The sequence below is a fragment of the Trachemys scripta genome, chromosome 19, assembly GCF_013100865.1.
Source record: "Trachemys scripta elegans isolate TJP31775 chromosome 19, CAS_Tse_1.0, whole genome shotgun sequence".
NCBI classification, from domain to species: domain Eukaryota; kingdom Metazoa; phylum Chordata; order Testudines; family Emydidae; genus Trachemys; species Trachemys scripta.
Genome location: NC_048316.1, coordinates 4,003,713 through 4,023,009, shown reverse-complemented (window position 1 = coordinate 4,023,009; position 19,297 = coordinate 4,003,713). Strand labels below are relative to the sequence as shown.

The 19,297-nt window shown below is 41.5% G+C and overlaps 1 protein-coding gene across 4 annotated transcripts in view; it reads left to right on the top strand.

Annotated features, from left to right (window-relative positions):
* Nucleotides 1-18,836, top strand: part of PRDM16 (PR/SET domain 16) — a 424,846-nt gene extending 406,010 nt beyond the window's left edge. For 3 of the 4 annotated variants that reach the window (XM_034753221.1, XM_034753220.1, XM_034753223.1), the window contains 5 exons: nt 6,474-6,643; nt 7,779-7,953; nt 10,810-11,040; nt 12,729-12,903; nt 15,848-18,836. In XM_034753221.1, coding sequence (XP_034609112.1) covers nt 6,474-6,643; nt 7,779-7,953; nt 10,810-11,040; nt 12,729-12,903; nt 15,848-15,982 — 886 coding nt within the window. In that variant the 3' untranslated portion in view covers nt 15,983-18,836. The remainder of the gene's footprint in view (nt 1-6,473; nt 6,644-7,778; nt 7,954-10,809; nt 11,041-12,728; nt 12,904-15,847) is intronic. The other variant, XM_034753222.1, reaches the window with a different exon arrangement.
* Nucleotides 18,837-19,297: the final 461 nt, after the last annotated feature.

The following is a 19,297-nucleotide window of genomic DNA, read 5'->3' as shown; positions in this document are numbered from 1 at the left end:
ACTGATATTCACTCCGCACCCTTGTTTCACCAAAATGCACACTCCCGGTTACGCCCAGATTGTGAGTCCAGTTTTCTTCCAAAAAAGGAGACATGCAACCTACCAAAGGTTAGGAAAATAAAGATTTATTTGATCTGGTCTTCTCCCAGAAAATGAGCTCTGTGTGTGTTTTTTTGTAATAGAGGTTTGACTTCTGGACAATGTTGCATTGGAATAGCACTCCTGAGACTTAGTGCTATGTTTACAGAAGACTTTAATTATCATTGATTTTCTTTTGCTCTCTGAGAACTGCGATTTCCAACTTTAGCAACAATAATTGTTTTGAAAGCTTTTTTAGCAAACATTGACTTTGTCTGGGTAAAGGGACCTGGCTGATTCTCAGGATTTTTTTGTTCTTGTTGTTGCAACTTTTCTTTTGACTCTTTAAGCAGTTCCCGTGTTCACCCTTGTAATTTGGAAGATTATTCAAACTCACATGTGCACAAACATGAACAAAACCACCTACATGAAACACAGACCCAGAGATACAAATGGACATGCCTGAATACAGAAGCAGTATTGTTAGAGCAGGAATTAGCAAACTGGGAGACGTAGGTTCTGTTACTGACTGCCACTGATAAACTGTCTCACCTTTGGCAAGTCACTTTACCTGTGTGTGTCTTAGTTTCCCCATCTGTAAAATGGAAAAAATACATTACATTATGGGGGTTAATTAACTAAAGTTTGTACAATGTTTTGAAAATTTAAAGTGCTACTTATTTTGTTACTGAGCCGCACATGCTAATGTACTATACATATGTATTTAAAAGCAAAATGGTTAAAGATGATTTGACTGTATCATGACGTGTGCACATCTTTGTGATACAGTGGATTTAGGAGGCAGTCTTTCTTATTTACAGTTCTTTTCCCCCATCTAGTCTAAAATTCAACAGTATGTTTCAGAACTCAAGAATAAAACAAAGCAATCAAACTTAACTATTTCAATTTCCTTCAGAGGAGGACAAAATAAGTTTGGCTTGTTGTGAAATAATGTCAGATTTCTCTGGCTACTCAGGTAGTAAAAATCCAGGACTCTGTCATCCTTCTCCATGAACTGCAAAGCAAGATTCAGAAGAAGCAGGTTTTTTTAATGACCTCTTACTGTTTAAAACGCAGAAATGCAAGGGTGTTTTGTGGGGGCTTTCCCCCTCCTGCTTTGAAACTACATAAAACCAGAATCAAGAACAAGCAAAGGCCATTTGGTTCAACAAGGCTTATTCCCTCTTTCAAAAGTCCATTCCCTCCAGGATGCCATCTAATTGATTCTTGAATTACACCCAATCCTGGAGCCTTAGCAACCTTGCCTGTTACGCTGTTCCCTAGATCTGTGATTCTTTCTATAAAGATGTGCTTCCTGACGTCTGTTTTGAATTTGTTTTTCTTTAATTTCCTTTTCAGCCCCCATGTCCTGTTGTCTGCACTAAGTTGAAACTAACAACTACAGCTGACATTTACCATGTCATTTAAGATTGCACATAGTTCAATAAAAATCTCTTCTTTCTTGTTTTCTGTTAAAGATCCTGGGCTAAATGCATCCCTGGTGAAACTCCACTCAAGACTAGGAAGTTACATAGGGAAGGAATATGGACCCATATGTTTAAGGGCTTTTACTGTCTTTACAGCTCATGTTATTGAGTCTTCAAATAAATGTAAAGTTTTACAAGTGGAATCATATTACTTATAGAGTAGTAAGAACAAGGCACCATAATATTCTAGTTGTGATTTAATCAGAGTATCTTAGTTCTATGGTGACTAGCTCCGTTACACAATGTTATACATCGGTGTTCTAGCTGCCTGTTTCTCTCCAACTGGCTTTTTAAACCCTGTCTCCGTAGTCCTAGAGGTCTTAAAGGTTGTCCACTATTTCTCTGAGATCTTTCTCAAAGTTCCCCAGCTCTGGCTCATTGCTATCCATCATTTGTTCCTGCTTATTATTTTTGAGCCTGCCGGTGTATTATTTTAAATCGTTCAGCAATAAATTTCACTGGCAATTTGTCAGTGAGTTTACAAACCAACTGCAACTCCTTTTGTGTTCTACTTTCCTTCAGCCTCTGTATTTACCTCTTCCCTAAATTTAAAGTTGGTCTCTCTGCCGAGGTAATTTATTTAGATTAAAACCAGCAGAAATCCAAGTTCTGGCCCCTCTGGGACCACATTTAATACAGTACGTCTCCCTCGTCCCCGCACTCACAGACATTAGAAATACCTCCCTTCACATGTCCCTCTGTTTTCTGTTTTTTTAACAAGCTCTTTATCCATTCTCCATATCCTACTCTGGATCCCCATAGCTCATAGTTAAAGCAAGGGCCTGTCAAGCAAAACTTTTCAAAGGCTTCCTGAACATCTAAATAAACTGACAAACATGGGGCCAAATCCTTCTTGCCTTACTCATGCATACTCCCTTTGAAGTCCCTGGAACTGCTCATGTGAGTAATGTGAGCCGGATGTGGCAAGTAGACCTACAATAGTAGCAGCAGCAGTAAACAATTATATTACGGTAGCAGTCAGAGGCCCCAGTGAGGACTGAAGCCCTATTGTGTCAGGCACTGTACAAACACAGATAAGAGGCAGTCACTACCCGAAGTGGCATACAGTCTAAAAGACACAAAGCAGACAGAAGTGATTGGGATATAACATATGAGCAATTGGCACCACTTGGGGGATTACATGTTTGGCTGGGGTTTAATTTTTTAACTGGGGGTAAAGGTAGGGTGAGGAATGGTAGAGTCAGTAAGAGTAAGGGAGTAGGGAAAGGAAGGCCGGGGAAGGAATCCTCACCAATCTAGTCACGCTCAACAGGAAGGGTGATGTGGGCAGCATGGTAAAGGGGAGCCCTAAAGAGGGATTTAAGAGAGGAGGAGGAATAGGCTGCATGGGTTTTTATCAAGGAGTATTTCCCATGCACAAGACACTGACTGGTGGACGGAGAAGGCTGGTGGCACTGCCGGAGTGAAGGAGGAGATGCTAATGAGAGGTTATTAGAGCGAAGTGGAGCAGGGCTCAGTAGTGAAGAGCCTTGAACGCAAAGACAAGAAGCTTGTGTTTGGTGTGGAGGTGACGGAGCAGCTGGTTAAGGGCTACTGGGAGCGCTGAGGCCAGAGCAGTGGTAGTCCGAGCGTGTGGCTGGAGCAATAGCCACAAGGCTAGTCTTGCCAGCATTTGGAGCGGATCTTAGGGGGCAAGTTCGCAGAAGTCAAGGCTAGAGAGGTAGAAGCTTCTACATTCAAGAAGCTAAATGACCTGTGTCCATTTCTAGAGATCTGTGTCATCTACAGCATCTCTGTCCCCTTCCTTTTTATATTGCCTGAAGCCAGGGTAAGGGTTGATGTACCCTTGGAGAGCAACAGGCAGCTAGAACACCGATGTATAACATTGTGTAAAGGAGCTAGTCATCATAGAACTAAGATACTCTGATTAAATCACAACTAGAATATTATGGTGCCTTGTTCTTACTACAAATCAAAACAGGAGCCATCTTGGGGTGTTACTTTCCGGCACTTCCAGTGACGTTTGACCTGCCTGTGTGATCTGTGGTCATACCCCTTATGGGACTGCCAGAGCTATAGTGTGTGTGCCTCTCCCAAACGCTCACACCCAGGGACAGCTTCCCTTGGAACCCTTGATTTGACAGAGCTTGTGAATTCCTGAGAATTTCTTGATTGTTTTACAGCACACACATTGTTTGAACTCATTTCTCAGTGCAACGGCCTGTTCTTTGGAAGCTGCAGTTGTCCACTCAGCTAATAGGGAGCTTCTTGGATTGGCTTAACATGCTTTTGGGTTGGTTTAATTGGGGGGTTCTTGCCAATTTTAGCATCACCTTTGTTTATTTACTGTGTATTTAGCTCTGTGTGTAGGTGTGTATATACAAAAATATGACATTATAGAGTATCAGGGCTGGAAGGGACCTCAGGAGGTCATCTAGTCCAACCCCCTGCTCAAAGCAGGACCAATCCCCAACTAAATCCCCAAATGGCCCTCTCAAGGATTAAACTCACAACCCTGGGTTTAGTAGGCCAATGCTCAAACCACTGAGCTATCCCTCCCCCCCACTTTGATGAGTCAAAGTGTATACTTTCTTTCATTGTCCCGTATGATGTTCTTACTATAGTTCAACAGACTAGAAAACAAAGAGGAGGAATCGGTAGCCAAGTATCTATGGAATAATTGGCAAGTTTCAGAGTAACAGCCGTGTTAGTCTGTATCCGCAAAAAGAAGAACAGGAGTACTTGTGGCACCTTAGAGACTAACAAATTTATTAGAGCATAAGCTTTCGTGGACTGCAGCCCACTTCTTCGGATGCATATGCTCTAATAAATTTGTTAGTCTCTAAGGTGCCACAAGTACTCCTGGAATAATTGGGACATTTTGTTATCTGGACATTTTAATCTTGATGACCAGAAGTGATGGGCAGCCTCATCTTCGGGTGGCCTCAGTAGAAGCTGCAAATGCTCAACATATCTGAAAATCAGACCCTTCAATTTTGGGGAGGGAAAGGGAGCTGTACAAAACTTGTGCATGTTTAGTCATCAGTATATAAAATGATTTCTTTGGCTTTTTTGTTGCCAACAAAAGCAAACGTCCAAAGAGGCATCATGCTCTGTTTTCATCGATGGTTCAGTTTGCATTTTGTAAGAGTTGAGTTAAAAAAGAAATGTATTTGGAAAAGAATTTTGGAGAAAGGCAGTTTGAAAAAAATGTGATAAAGCAAAAGACTGTGTGTGTTTCCTAGTGTATTGAGGATGAAGTTACATTATATCTAATGTCTTGATCCTTATTTGTGATTTAACCGTAGGGAACACAGTAGTGGATGTGGAATCCATAAATACTGGGGGGAGAGTTTAATATATATATATATCTGTTACTTCCAACGATAATATGAATATATTTTTAGAGACCAAGTCACAGTCACAGATGTAGCACATCCAGAAGGGGTGTGTGTGCCACAATAGCATAGATTTTTGACACTTCCACCCCTCCCTCATTTGAGTCTTTTATGTTTTTTTTTTAAAACAACAACATTACGTCTTACTGATGGGCTGAATCTAGTTTCAGAGCTAAATGGTACAAAGAGTCCAATCCTGATGGTCTTCCTCACACCCAAGGACTCTCACTGAAGTAAATGGGACTAGGAACATTCATAAAATTAACAAGACTTGGCCAACAGCAGGGTTTAATGTTGTTGTGTTCTGCGGGAAATGGGTTTAATGCGCTAAATTTTGCTCTTGTTTATGCCCGTATCTATCCAGAGCAACTCCCTTTAAAGTAAATATAGTTACTCAGGATTTATGTTGGTATGAGTGCATTGGTCCAGAAAGTTTAAACAATTTGCAGAAGTCCACGGTGGAGAAATAATTCCACTGTTGTGGATTGTGGTGATGGGACTCGGGGAAAAGAGACTTGATGAGTATTAACTTACTGAGATTCAGACTGATATAAAAAGGACTTAACGTTTGAAATCTTCAATATTGAAACCTTTCCTTGTGGCTCAAAGCTGCCCTCTTCAGTAAGTTAGGTACATTCTTGTTCCTCAATACAAGTGAGTGCAGAGGGTTAGGGCTCACGAGGGACCATTGCATTTGCAAGGCCTGTATACTCCTACTTTGTTTCAAAGACACTGAATATAAAGTGTGTTGGGGGGACATAGTTTGGAAATGAGCTGCTGACACATCAACTGTGGGTTCTGCAGAGACTTATTTGAAAGGGAGCCTCTTTCCCATTCACCCCTTTCTAAATGCTCTCTTCCATGTCTCCTACCAACTACCTTCCCACCAATGGGTAGGTTTTCTCCACCTTTACAAATGCCATTTCTGGTTTGCATGATCATTTGCTAAATAAATCATGGTTTTATTTTTAGATTGCGTATACTCCTCAGGGCAGGGAGTGCATTTCCCTCTGTGACTGGAGATTATTTTGCAGATGCTGGGTACTACCACAATATAAATATTAATTATTATTAATTATATGCTAATAGGCCTCACCTTGAGCATCTCTTTGTTCCTTCAGCCCTTTAGAAATTTCACAAAAAATCACTAGAGTCTATTTTATCTCCAAATGACTCTGTCACTTGTGAAGCTACAAGATAATGGGCTTTTCTTTCTCTTCCTTTCTATCTCCTTCTCCCCCTTCTTCTTTCTTTACAAAATAAGAAACCTGAGAGACATAAATTCTCCTTTCGTGTTGGTTCATTTATATATGGAAAAGTAATTGTTTACTTTTAAGTTCCTATTTGTTTGGACTGGCTAACCTCTTAATTAATCCTAACCCCTTCTTTCCGCATCTTGAATAATAATAATATCAGAATTGTCGGAGATGATTAATGCCCCATGCTTTCCAGGTCCTCAGTCAAGTAAAGATTTATAGAGCGATGTTTGATGGTAGGTTTTTCCCCCCCCCCTCGGTTGCACTCATTGGCATTTGCTTCTATTTTTCAGGTGTAAATACTGTGACAGGTCATTCAGCATTTCCTCTAACCTCCAGCGGCACGTTCGAAACATCCATAACAAGGAGAAGCCATTCAAATGTCACCTGTGTAACCGATGCTTTGGGCAGCAGACCAACTTGGACCGACACCTTAAGAAGCATGAACATGAGAATGTGCCAGGTAGGGGGTCAACACTGCTGTGTAACTCTGTTAGGGGCACTGGAGAGAGAAATCCCCTATTTAAGTCACTCTGGGTCACATGAGAATCTTCATGGAAATCTCCATTCTTGTATGTGAATATTACTGGGCAGCAAAAGAAAAATATTTATTTTAGATGTTTGCATTTCTAAAATTACAAAGAAGTGTGTGTGTGTGTGTGTGTGTGTCTCTCTCTCTCTCTCTCTCACACACACAAACTTTTTTAAAGCTGAAATAATATATTTTAGATGCTCGCATAACGAAAGCAGATAGATTTTTGCTTATGTGAAAAACAACTTAACAAGAAGGAACCTGTGTATTGAAACCCAAAATATGAACTTTCATCTGAGAAAAAATTTCTTGAAAAAGCTACAAGCAAATAGAAACAGATGTTTATAATGGATTCGTCTTCTCCAATGTTTTTATACCGTAAATGCCTGCAATGCTGAAATGTGTCTGTGACAGTACAAACTTGATGTATTATTTAGACCTGCTAACTCCATAGTAACAGAGAGGAAGCGTAGTCCGGTGCTTAGGGTTGAGACTTAGGAGACGTGGATTCAGTTTTCTTGCTCTGCTCCATCCTGCTTGTGTAACCTTGGGCAAGTCACTTATTAAAGGTATTGAAGCCCCTTAAGAATTTTCAAAAGTGCCCTGGGCATGTTTGAAAATCTCATTAGGTGCCTACTGCACCTCTTAAAATTCTGGCCCTTCATTTTTCCATGCCTCCGTTCCTGCATATGTCAAATGGGGACCATAACTCTGCCCTGCCTGCCCACAGTGCTGTGAGGATAAATTCATTAAAGCTTGCGAGGTGCTCAGATACTGCAGTAGTGGAGGCAGAGAAGAACCTAGGATAGCCAGATAACAGTACTTAATGATATTTCCCGTCCCTGTAAGATACTAATTATGTCTCCCTGTGCACATTCACTTTTGGAAGATATCAGCTTTTTCTGCCAAGATTTTTGTTTCCTGAAACGTTCTTTCAATGTAAATTCTTACCATGCAGTAAATGCTTTATTGCGCTAATTTTCCTCCTTGTTTTCTATTGAGAGCAGCATTGGCAGTACCTGATTCTTTCTCCTGGTTCTTCTCTTGTCCCTTGTCCCCTGTGCAGTGAGCCAGCACTCTGGAGTCATTACTAACCACCTTGGGACCAGTGCCTCCTCCCCAAACTCGGAGCCAGACAACCATGCACTTTTAGACGAGAAAGAGGACTCGTATTTCTCTGAAATCAGAAATTTTATTGCAAATAGCGAGATGAATCAAGCATCAACTTTAACAGATAAAAGGTAAACAAACAAAGCCACACTAATGGACACTTCTTACCAGACTGTTCAAAGGCTGGCCAGCCATCTCCGTGTTCAGGGCTTGATTTCAAATAGTCTGAAAAGATCAGAGTAATAATGAGAATCCCGCAAGGCACTCAACTTAGACTCCCTATACAGAACGTCCCAATTCTTTTCTGCTTGTGGAAGAAGTTACATAAGAACGGCCATACAGGATCAGACCAAACGTCCATCTAGCCCAATAGCCTGTCTTCCGACCGTGACCAATGCCAGGTGCTTCAGAAGGAATGAACAGAACAGGTAACCATCAAGTGATCCATCAACCTTGCAGAAAAAACTTGGAAAGCTCTGTATAAGGAGTCTGTCTCTCAGGAGCCAAAGTCCCTGTCACAGAATGAGCGGTACAGCTCAGACTGGTGTGTAGCGTATGAGGAATGGAAGTGCTGTCTTTGGGAGCGAGTGTCAGGGGAGGACCCTCCCATGAGCACAGAATTCAGTGGGAAAGGGCACTACGGAGGAAGAACCAGACACTCATCATAAGTCAAGAGGTTCACTTTTCAAAACTCAGCTGTGGGTTAAGAGTCTGGTCACTTGGCATCTCGGGCTCACTGCTGTGTTGGGTCCCCCTTCCCAAGTAGAGCTGGGTGAATAATATCATTTTCAAGTATCAGAGGGGTAGCCGTGTTAGTCTGGATCTGTAAAAAGCGACAAAGGGTCCTGTGGCACCTTATAGACTAACAGACGTATTGGAGCATGAGCTTTCGTAGGTGAATACCCACTGTGTCTGATGAAGTGGGTATTCACCCATGAAAGCTTATGTCTGTCTATAAGGTGCCACAGGACCCTTTGTCGCTTTTTACAGAACCAGACTAACACGGTTACCCCTCTGATACTTGACATCATTTTCAATTTAATGGCAATTTCAAAAAGTAAAAAAAAATTGTTTCAGATAGGACAGAAAATGAAAATTTTAGAATTTTCCGGCAAATTGAAAAGTTTAAAAAAATTGCTTTGGGTTGAATGAAACATTTCATTTTGGTTGTTCGTTCTGTTGTTCTTTAACACTTTTGATATTTAAAGTAAAATTAAAAGAAATTTTTCAACAAAGTTGTTTCAAACAAAAAAAAAATTGAAATGTTTCATTAGAAAAAATGTCCAATCATAATGTTTCATTTTTTTCAGATTATTTTTTCCTTATTTGGTGGGAGGGGGAAAGATCCCAAATCAACAATTAGCTGAAACTGACCAGAATTTCCAAAATGTTTAGATGTTGCCAAATGTTTATTTTTTTCCCGAGGAAAAAAAAGTTTGGTCTAAAATGTTTTGCCCAGCTCTATTCCCAGGGATCCCTTCATTTTTTCCATCACTCGTGAACCCAGCCCTGGATATTCAGTTGCATTCATAAACAAAGAACAAATTGTGCTGGTGCTGGATGATTACACTGCATTCAGCGCTTAACTTACCAGCAGGCCAGCCTCGTGTTCATTGCCAATGCTACAATAGTGAGAGCCCTTTAGAACTTTACATGTGGAATGCAACACTTCACTTCACCCAGCATGCTTGTAAAAATGTGAAATTTAGACATGTTTTCCATTTCCTTCCCTACTCTGTTGCCTTCATCTCAGCCCTGAAAGCAAGATAAAGTAACCCCATCTCAGATACAGACTTCTCACCAGTTTTTGTTTAGATTGCACACGTGGAAATAAAACAGGGGGGAAAAGGTTCGCTGTATTTCCTGAGGGAAATTAGGAATCTTTCAACCTTGCCTGATGTAGACAAAAAAATAGACAAGAGGAGAACTCCTCCGCAGGCTGATATAATTGATCCAGAGGGAGAATCAAATTTGGGCCTGTACCTTAAAGAAAATCGATCAAAATTCTCTAAAACAAACATGCTGATGATATGTTTAGACCAAGTGACAAGATCCAGGGCTTGGAAAACATCTGAGTTTCCCCTTAATTTTTTAAACCTTATTTTGACTGAGTGATATTTAATCTACAGGGGAACCAAAAAGGACATTCTGTGTTGTACAAATGTCACTCTGTTCCAGGGCCAGTTGTAATTATGTTCCTGATGCTCTGTTGTTTTTACAAATAACCATTCAATGCTGATACCAAGTTTGAAAGCTTTTTTGTTTTGGTTTTTAAAAAAAAAGCCAAAAATGTTTGAATGGGACGTCCATGTAATTAGTGTAACCTACATTCGACAAAAGGAACAGGACAATGATGTTCCTGATTTTAATATTAATTTGGTTGTGGAAACTTTCTGGGTGAAGAAGTTGAAATTAAACTTCTATCATTCCATCTAGCAGCATCTCAGACTGTTCCAACTACACATTGTTACCAAATGGGATCTTGTTCTCTTAACCTGGTTTGTTTTATTTTGCTGGCAGCTTACTTCCTATCATGTCCATATGAGTATAACAAGGGGCAATGGGACAAAGGAAGATGTAGGTTGGCCGTTAGGGAAAGTTTGTAATGAAACCTATCCCAATGTGGAACTTTGTCGCTAGGCGAGTGGTTATTTTGATACTATAAGCACAGAGAAAAACATGGCCCTTGGCCCATAGAAGTTACAGTCCAAAGAGTGAAGATACTTAAAACCAGACTGAACAAAATCTAGTTTTAAGAATGGACAGTGTTTGACTCACTCCATTAGCTCTTAGACACTGTAGAGAACAATCTTGCGTTGGTGAGGAAGCACAGATTAGATCATCTAATAGGTATTTTCTGTCCCCAGCCATTCTGAACCATAAATAACAAATACATGGTTAAATGCCTGAATCTTGCACCAAAATGGCAGTGCATTGCTGCTCTCAGCTGACCTCTTGGTTCCTTCCCCGGTGCTCAAACATTCCAGGCCAGAAATCCAAGACATTGATAGCAACTCCCAGTGTCACGGGTTAGCAAATGAGAAAACAGAAGATGTGGATGAGGAGGAGGAAGAATTGGAGGAGGAAGATGACGACAGCCTGACAGGGAAGTCACAGGATGAAACAGTATCACCCACGACGGAGCCCCGAGGAACGTTTGAGGATGAGGAGGATGAAGAGCCCACATCCCTCACCATGAGCTTTGACCATACCCGAAGGTGAGTGGGGCCATTTCCTCTGGGAAGCAGAATGGGGTTAGATTTCTCACCCTGTGTCATTAGCAGCAGGTCATGGGTGGTATCACTTTATTTTTCAAACCATGAATCATACCTCCAGTTTGCCCTAGGAACTTCATTTTCACCATGGTGGGGAGCACAAATAAATAAACCGAAATGCAAAAGTATAAGAAGACAGATACACAAGGCCTGAAAAATGCACAGCGGGAAAGGTAAACAGCACATGAAAAAACCAGCCTCCTCAATGTATCATGAACTCTTCCACCTGACACAATGGCAATGCCTTGATTTTCAAAACCCTGGTCAGTGAAAAGAGAGCTGGTGCAAGGAAATCTAGAGAATGGCAGCTTTCCACTACCCCACCCATTTTATCTGCAACAAAATGGCAGCATCCTTTTGTCTCAGGATGTAAGGCCCTGCATTAATTTCAGATGAGACGGTGCATCTGGCCTTTGTGTGGGCAGAGTGGATGTGTCCCCAGGCCTTTGTTTGCTTCTTGTGCCCATCCGTGCAGTGCACCCTGGTTCGTACACCATCAGGAGGACATTTGCAAGTACAAAAAGGACACTTCTGAAGTAGTTAATCGGTACTCTGTTTTACTCAGGTGCCCATCCAGATTGACAATACAAAGCGCCCCAGTGTAAAGCTGTGTAAACCAAGAGAGGCAACTATCTGCCGCAGATGTAGTTTACAGAATGAGGTAGAGCCTTAGCGTGAAGGCACCCTAGGATAACTGTACATTAGAAAGTGCAATAAAATATAGCAGTGTTTGATTGTAAAGATATAAACAATGGTGGGAAATGGAATCCACTCCTTCCGTTAGCTCTCTTACCCACTTGCCTTTCGCAAAATCTGTTGCATTACAACCAGGAGCTGGCATGCCAAAGTTCATCCAAAGGGTGGTCCAGTAGATAGGGCAGGAAACCAGGCTACTATATGTCACTCTGCCATCGACTCACTAGGCGCTCTTGCATTTAAGTCACTTTAAGCCTAAATGTTTGGGAAAAGTCTATTTTTGACTCTCAGTATTTTCAGAGGGGAGGAGCACCTGCAACTCCCACTGACTTCCATTGGGGTCGTTGGTGTTCGGGAAAATCAGGACGTAGGTATCTAAAGTTGGTCCAAAACATCGGGCACTTAACATTAAAGTCCACTATTGAAATCGTAGATCTTAGCCTCTCTTGTGCCACAGGTTTCTATCCACTAATGATGCTTTGATATCTATGGATGAAAAGTGCTATGTCATGCAAAGTATTATTCTATTCAAAGGGTTTTTTCAGTGTGTCAGCGCTTTCCAATTAAGCCTATTGACACCCCTGGGGAATATGGTGCAGTGACTCTATTCCCCCAACTTTCAGGAATAGCTAGTAATCAGGCATCTCTGAATAGGAGACCAGAATGAAAACGATAACCACACCGAACCACAGAACATATGGTAGCACTAATGCTTGAGATGTATGTGCATAACCATGCATCCACTTTTTCTTTGCTCCTTGCATCATGTGCATTTTTTTGTCCACCTGTCTGTCTGTCTCTTCATGCATGTGGCTTGTGAGAACCCCATGGTATGTGCATGCGGGCACTAACTTAGCAACACACACATTGGTTAGACTGTAAACGGTGAGATGAGCTAACAACAGGTCAACCCCTTCCCCTGGTCATTGGTACAGGTGTATTGAGGAGGAAGAAGCCGGCTTGTTAGATTTGGAGCAGATGCCGAATTTTGGGAAGGGGCTGGATCTTCGCAAAGCAGCCGAGGAAGCATTTGAAGTTAAAGATGTGTTTAATTCCACCTTAGACTCTGAGACAATAAAACAGACTCTGTACAGGCAGGCTAAAAACCAGGTAGGTATATGACAGAACATTTTACCAAGCTTACCTCCAGCATTTAGCATGGGATTATCAAACAGCTGGGTTCCTTTAGCCAGATCTGTGTTCTGTCCATGCTGAACTGGAATTCTGATGGTGAAGACTAACTTGTAAATCACATCTGTTTGCTACCATGTTGCAGTCCAGGAGAAATAGGAGTGGGGAGGGAATTGTTAACTCAAGTTTTATATAATCAGTTCCACGTACCATTATAACCTTGTGGAGTGAGTGCAGGTTTAGAGCTATATAGTGATGTAGGTTCATCTATCTATATCTGACTATAGAAATGTATATAGAAATATGGTAATGCAATAGTTACAAACTTTGGGCCAAATTCTCAGCTGGTATATATTGGAATATATTGGTTTCACTGGAATAATGACAATTTACACCAGTTGAGCATCTGGCCCTTTGAAACAGCAGTAAAATATAATAGGATTTAATAATAAAAACATCAAATCTAATTCAGAATGATAGTTTCTAGACTTGCTTGGAGAACTGCATCATCTTAAGCAAATTTAGAAAATGCCATTGTTTTGTGCATTAAGCTTTAAACGTAACGCACCTTTAAAATAAAATCCCCCCTTCTTATCAAAAGACATACCAGTTCAGGCACAGCAAAAGCTGATGCAGGCCTTCTTCCAAAACTCGAAACAAAATCCTGAAATTTGAAAGAACTTGGAAAACTTTTTTTTTTTTTTTTAATTAGCATGGCTCTGTGCTCGCTGGTTTTGCCATAAGCAGAAATGCCATGAGAGGCTCTGTTCTCATTAAGTTTGCAAATAAAGCAGCAACAGATCTTCTGAGGGAGCCATTCTGTGAGATGTCCAGCCCCATTACCGGAACAAAGAGGATACATTGAGACAAAATTCAGAGAGAGGGTCTGCAGAAAACCTGCAAACTTTTCGCCATTGACCATCTGTTCTTATCTGCTTAAAAGAGGCCACGTAGTTCAAATGCTTCTTTTAAGAATACTAGTGCAGGTTTGAGTATATTTACCTCTGCTTGGGGTTTTATTGGGGATGAGATCAGCTACTGTACTTGGAGTCGTTCTGTCCCCTAAGCAACAGGAATACAATACAATACAATTTATCTTAAAGAGCACCCAAAGGTGCAACTAAATGCAGTTGCCTAATAGAGGTGGGTCTTCAATTAAAGGTCAAAGGGGATTGTGCTGGAAACCCTAAGGCTACTTTATAGTGACTGCTTAAGACTGGGGTCAGGAAGTTGGGGTGGGGGTTGCCTATTGGAAGTGTGGGTATTTTGTACAGATTTGTCTGCACCTAAGGGAGTCTTTTGGCTATGAAGATAACACTGAAGTTCTTTTCTAGTGAAAAAAGAGCTCATTTATCCTTTCAACACAAGCCACTTGCATGCCTCTGTCTGTGTCCTTTTACTAATACGCTGAGTGTACTAACTATTTAGGCACAACTTGATTTTTCTTGACTGCAATGTTAGATCTAGCACATGATTTTTTTTTTAAGTAATTTTGTAGTAAGTGAGATCTAAGACCTGTTACATATTGTCAAATATGATATAATTTGGACAATTTAAAATTCTCTGCTCTGCATGTATTACTGCAGGCAATATGGTGGGAAAACCATATTTATCTGGTCAGACCAGCACAGAAATCTTACCTTTCTATCAGTTTTGGCTCACTGTCACTGTAGTATTGAAATGCACACATCCATGCAAACACCATAAAGCAGAATGCTCTACAGCACATGCAGACGAGCATGAGATACAATGGTCAGATTGAGAACTGGATCTGAATTTGAGCTTCCTTGGGGGGAGGGGGAAGTTGTAATTGGAGTTTTGGGGCAGTTTTATTACTATTCTTTATTAAATGTGTTGCAGTAGTAGCTCCGGGTGCCATTGTGCTAAGCACCTTACAGACATCTGCAGTAAAGTGAGCGTCCAATCTAGGGCCCCTATCCTGCAAAGATTTATACATGTACTTAACGTTACACACCGTGGGTAATTCCAGAGATTTTAACTCACAATGTGCAAAGTTCAGCACATGCATAAATCTTTGAAGGATCAGGACCAGGGTTGTGACAAGATGCAAAAAATGGATGAGACAGACAAAAGTGGAGGCGGGAGAAGGGCTAGGTAGCAGCAAAGCAACCAAATTCCTCTCCAGTAAGCAGTGATCTCTGCTCATTCACGGACTAGGCTTTGCCGGCTGGTAGTGCTGCAATAAACACACACAATTATACCGCACTTACATTGCCAAACTGACACACACAGGCTCCAGCTCCCTCCAGACACAATGGAAATGCTCAGTAAATGAAACAACATGCCATGCGCAAGCTCATCTCCACGGAGTCACTCAGTCCCTTTTGTCCTGCATAGCTGAACCCCCAGTTACAATTCTCCTTTTAGGAGTCAGCAATAACTTCTGAAAGCCAAAGTTTCACTGTCTTCCCCAGGTGCACTGCAGTTATCATGCCCAGGTGTGTGTGTGTGGGGGGGTGCTCGGCACGATTCACTCAGCAACACACACAGTTCCATATGCACTTTTGAAAACTATGTGAAAAAAGGCGGCCAGAACTCCCTGGATATGTTCGGTGGGAAGAGTAATGTCCTCTAGGAGAGGGGCCTAGATGCAAGTGTCAGCATTTGTCATGAAGTGCAAGGTGCAAGGAAGGAAGTGAAGGGGTGTGTTTGAGATGCCCTTCCAAACCCACTGCTGCCTGGTAAAACTCCATGGCAAGGTCCACGTTTTTTTCCTCATGTGTGAACATAAGTATTGATTGGCAGGCACGATCCCCAGCCTGCACCAAAGTGACTGACACTGACTGTCCTGACTTTCTGGTATGTAAATAGTTAAATGACTCTCAACTTCATGTGGATTATTCCAGGACCCAGGAGTGTGTATTCACCCATTTCCCTTTCTCTGCTTCTTCCCCTCCTTTAGGCTTATGCAATGATGCTGTCCCTTTCTGAGAACGCTCCCCTTCACACTTCTTCCCAGAATTCTCTGGATGCTTGGTTGAACATGGCAGGAGCAGCCTCAGAGTCGGGGACCTTTAATCCCATCAACCATCTCTGACGGGTCGAGAAGGCACTGGTTCAGAGTCGGAGCGAGGAGGTGGTGGTGCTGTGACTGCCCTATCAGAAATTCTAGCACGCAGAAGATGGATCAGAGGGCCTCAGGGAGTCGTCTGGGCTTTTGGCTGGGAGAATAAACCTGTCACGTGTGACCTGCAATTCCCAGATTTGTATCTATCCACAGTCGTTCGTTTCTAATTTGTTAGAAAGAAACTCTCCAAACTGGATAGCCCTGAAGCAGCCCTAGGATTCCACCATCTCTAAGAATAGTGTAAACCATAAGTGAATTGCAATGGTGCAATCAAATACTGGCCCCTTTACAGTTACAAGACAATATAACTGAGCCAGCTGGTTTCTGCTTATAAACTAAAACTTGAAGTCATTCGACCCCTTGCCCCCCTCACACACCACATTCACTTCAGCTGAATAGCAGTCACAAGGGGGGGAAGAGATCTAGAGCTGATCCATCCCTGGTATCATTCTGATATAGTCACCAGAGTTATACCAAGGAACGGTGAATTTGACCCATTTTTCTTAACATAGCTCTTTGAAAGAGCGTGAAATTCTGCACCCCCCACAACAGCACTCCTCTTTACACTGCAAAGTGTTGTTGTGAGTCTCTGTTGTGGGAAGCCACGCTCCCCGCCATGCAATGTCCAAGCTGGGCTAGCTTCTGCCAAGAGCACAAATAATTGGTGCAGAAGGAGCATTGCTGGGGCTGCTCATACATGCACACAAATACATAGACAATGCCCCGTAAGCTCGACCCTAGAAAGCTCCTGTGTAGTTTCTCTCCCAGAGGGTCTTTCAAACGCTATTTCTTCAGTGTTGGGGAAGAAACCTCTGCCCTGTGCCCTTGTGTTGGTTTGCTGGTGGTTGCTTATGCCGAGTACCCTGCCATCATTTACCCCATAATTTTGATAATATGACTACAAAAAATCCTTGTTTTTAATAACCTTATGAGTGCAGCTCAGCTCCTCAAGCATGTGGTTAAGGAAATGTATTTTCTCTCTGGATCTACAATTACTTGCAATTTTTTACGGATGATTTTAAATTGCTTTGAAGTCTCAGCTCTTTTGCTGACATAAAGCAGCCTCCAGAAATCCTGTGATATTAGTTTGTGCTATTTCTACATTGTAATAACAACCTGGTGTTCTAGCTGTGATTTTTATAGGTAAAGCTGAACATAATTCTGAAAGGGGTTAGAAATATTATAAAGGATAACATTGGCTACTCTGACAACGTTTGTAATGTGTGTGCTGAGAAATGCCTAGATATGCTGTTACAGAATCAGGGTTGTCTGACGGTAAGACAGGTGCATGCCACCAAGTGACTTCAAGTTGAATCAGGGGTGCCGCAAACTTGCCCATCTGAGTGCTGCATCAGCAACTCACCTAGGAGTCTCCAGATGCTTTAAGGACCCAATTCTGTATAAACCTGACTCTAAGTTAGCAGGAGTTTTTCCACTGGCTTCAATGGACTTTGGACCAGGCTCCAAACACTTAAAGTGGGTGTACTACTTGTAGTAAGTGCTACACCTAGTAGTCAGTGGTTGCAGAGTTGGGTCAATAGCTGACTTCAGAGAAACGTCTCACAGTAGTAAACACATCTACTAGTAAGTGTTTGCGAGATTGGGCCACTACTTTATATGTGCGGGAACAGACTGCAGCTGCTCTGCTGTTGAATATGAAAGAGGAGGTTCCCGCATGCAATGCTCCATCTGGAAGCAATTGCTCAGATTACAGTGGAGCATTGCATGCTGGGATTTGCAGGCCTGATGGGCCACACCTCATACTCCGGACAAGGTCAGCCATGAGACCGCAGCTGGCCCCTGGGGCTGCACCTCCGTTTGCCACTGGGGAAGAGGGAATGAAAGGATAATTAGCAGCATCAAATAATTCTCCATAGTTCACCCAGGGAAAGACGACATCCCTTCTGCTAGTTTCTCCACGTCACCATGTATATGTGCCGAAGGCTCTGAATCCAACAGTGATCTATACCCCCCCCCAGTTTCAAATGTTTGCACAAAGCTCTTGACTAGGTGTAGCCCAAGAACTGACAATGTCAAAAGAAACCAGTCTCTAAGAGTCAGATGGAACATTCCTTTCCCTGGCACGTCTGCCAATGCTAACATTACAGTACTTGCCATTCACTTGGGCTTTAAATTATTCCCATAGGGGCCAATTTAAAATAATAAAATAATTGTTTTTTTTTTTCCTAATGGAATTTACCTTAATCTGTATATAACTTGTAATTTTTTTTTCTAATTCTTTTCTTATTTTATTTCTTCCTTAACAGTATTTTTTGCATTGGATATCATTATTGTGAAGAAATAATGTTAATATAAGTATCTAGTGAAGGACCAAAATTGTGTAATTAAGGTTGTATGTTGTATGATTGATAACCAGGGAGTAGATTTTTTTATGTGCCAAATGACCCTAAATAATCCTATTCTTGCTGCCGATTTTTCCGACAATCATGTTTTGTTAAATTTGAGTTTCAATTACATTTGCATGTAGGATGTGTTCTATTTATTTCTTTTATTGTTTGGAAAAAATATCACAACAAGAAAACAAAAACAAAACAAAAAACCCTTCCAACATGCCCTTAATAAAAAACAAAAGAAACAAACTAAAAAAAAGAGAGAGAAATAAAGCAACAAAACTGTAAATAAAAACAACTGTGAAACTCCATATTGTAGCCAGGATGGCATGCAATGCAGATGTGCCATATTTTGCAGGGGAAATCAGTGCTTATTTTTATAAAGGAATGGAAACAAAATCCCATCAGTATAATTTTTGTTAACTATAAGCAATCTATGCCTTGTAAATACACCTCTACCCCAATATAACGCAACACGAATTCGGATATAACGCGGTAAAACAGCGCTCCGGAGGGGGTGGGGGGGCTGCGCACTCTGGTGGATCAAAGCAAGTTCGATATAACGCAGTTTCACCTATAATGCGGGAAGATTTTTGGCTCCCGAGGACAGCAATATACTGGGGTAGAGGTGTACCTGAAATACAAATCTAGCAGTGTAGATGGGTAGCTGCAGGATAACACTGATTCAGTTGGCATTTGTAGCCATTTACAAAAGTCACTGGCATAATTACCAGAACTAAAAGGTTCTTCTAAAAATAAAATGGTATAGTACATAGCGAGGTTGTCAGCAATATTATATCCCTAAAATATTCACTCTTTCAAGAAACAAAAGTACCCCCAAAGAACCTGCAAGGTGAAGTTTCATCCTGCAAACATGCTTAATTTTAAAGTAAATCAATGGGACTATGTATGTGTTTGCAGGATTAATGCTCAG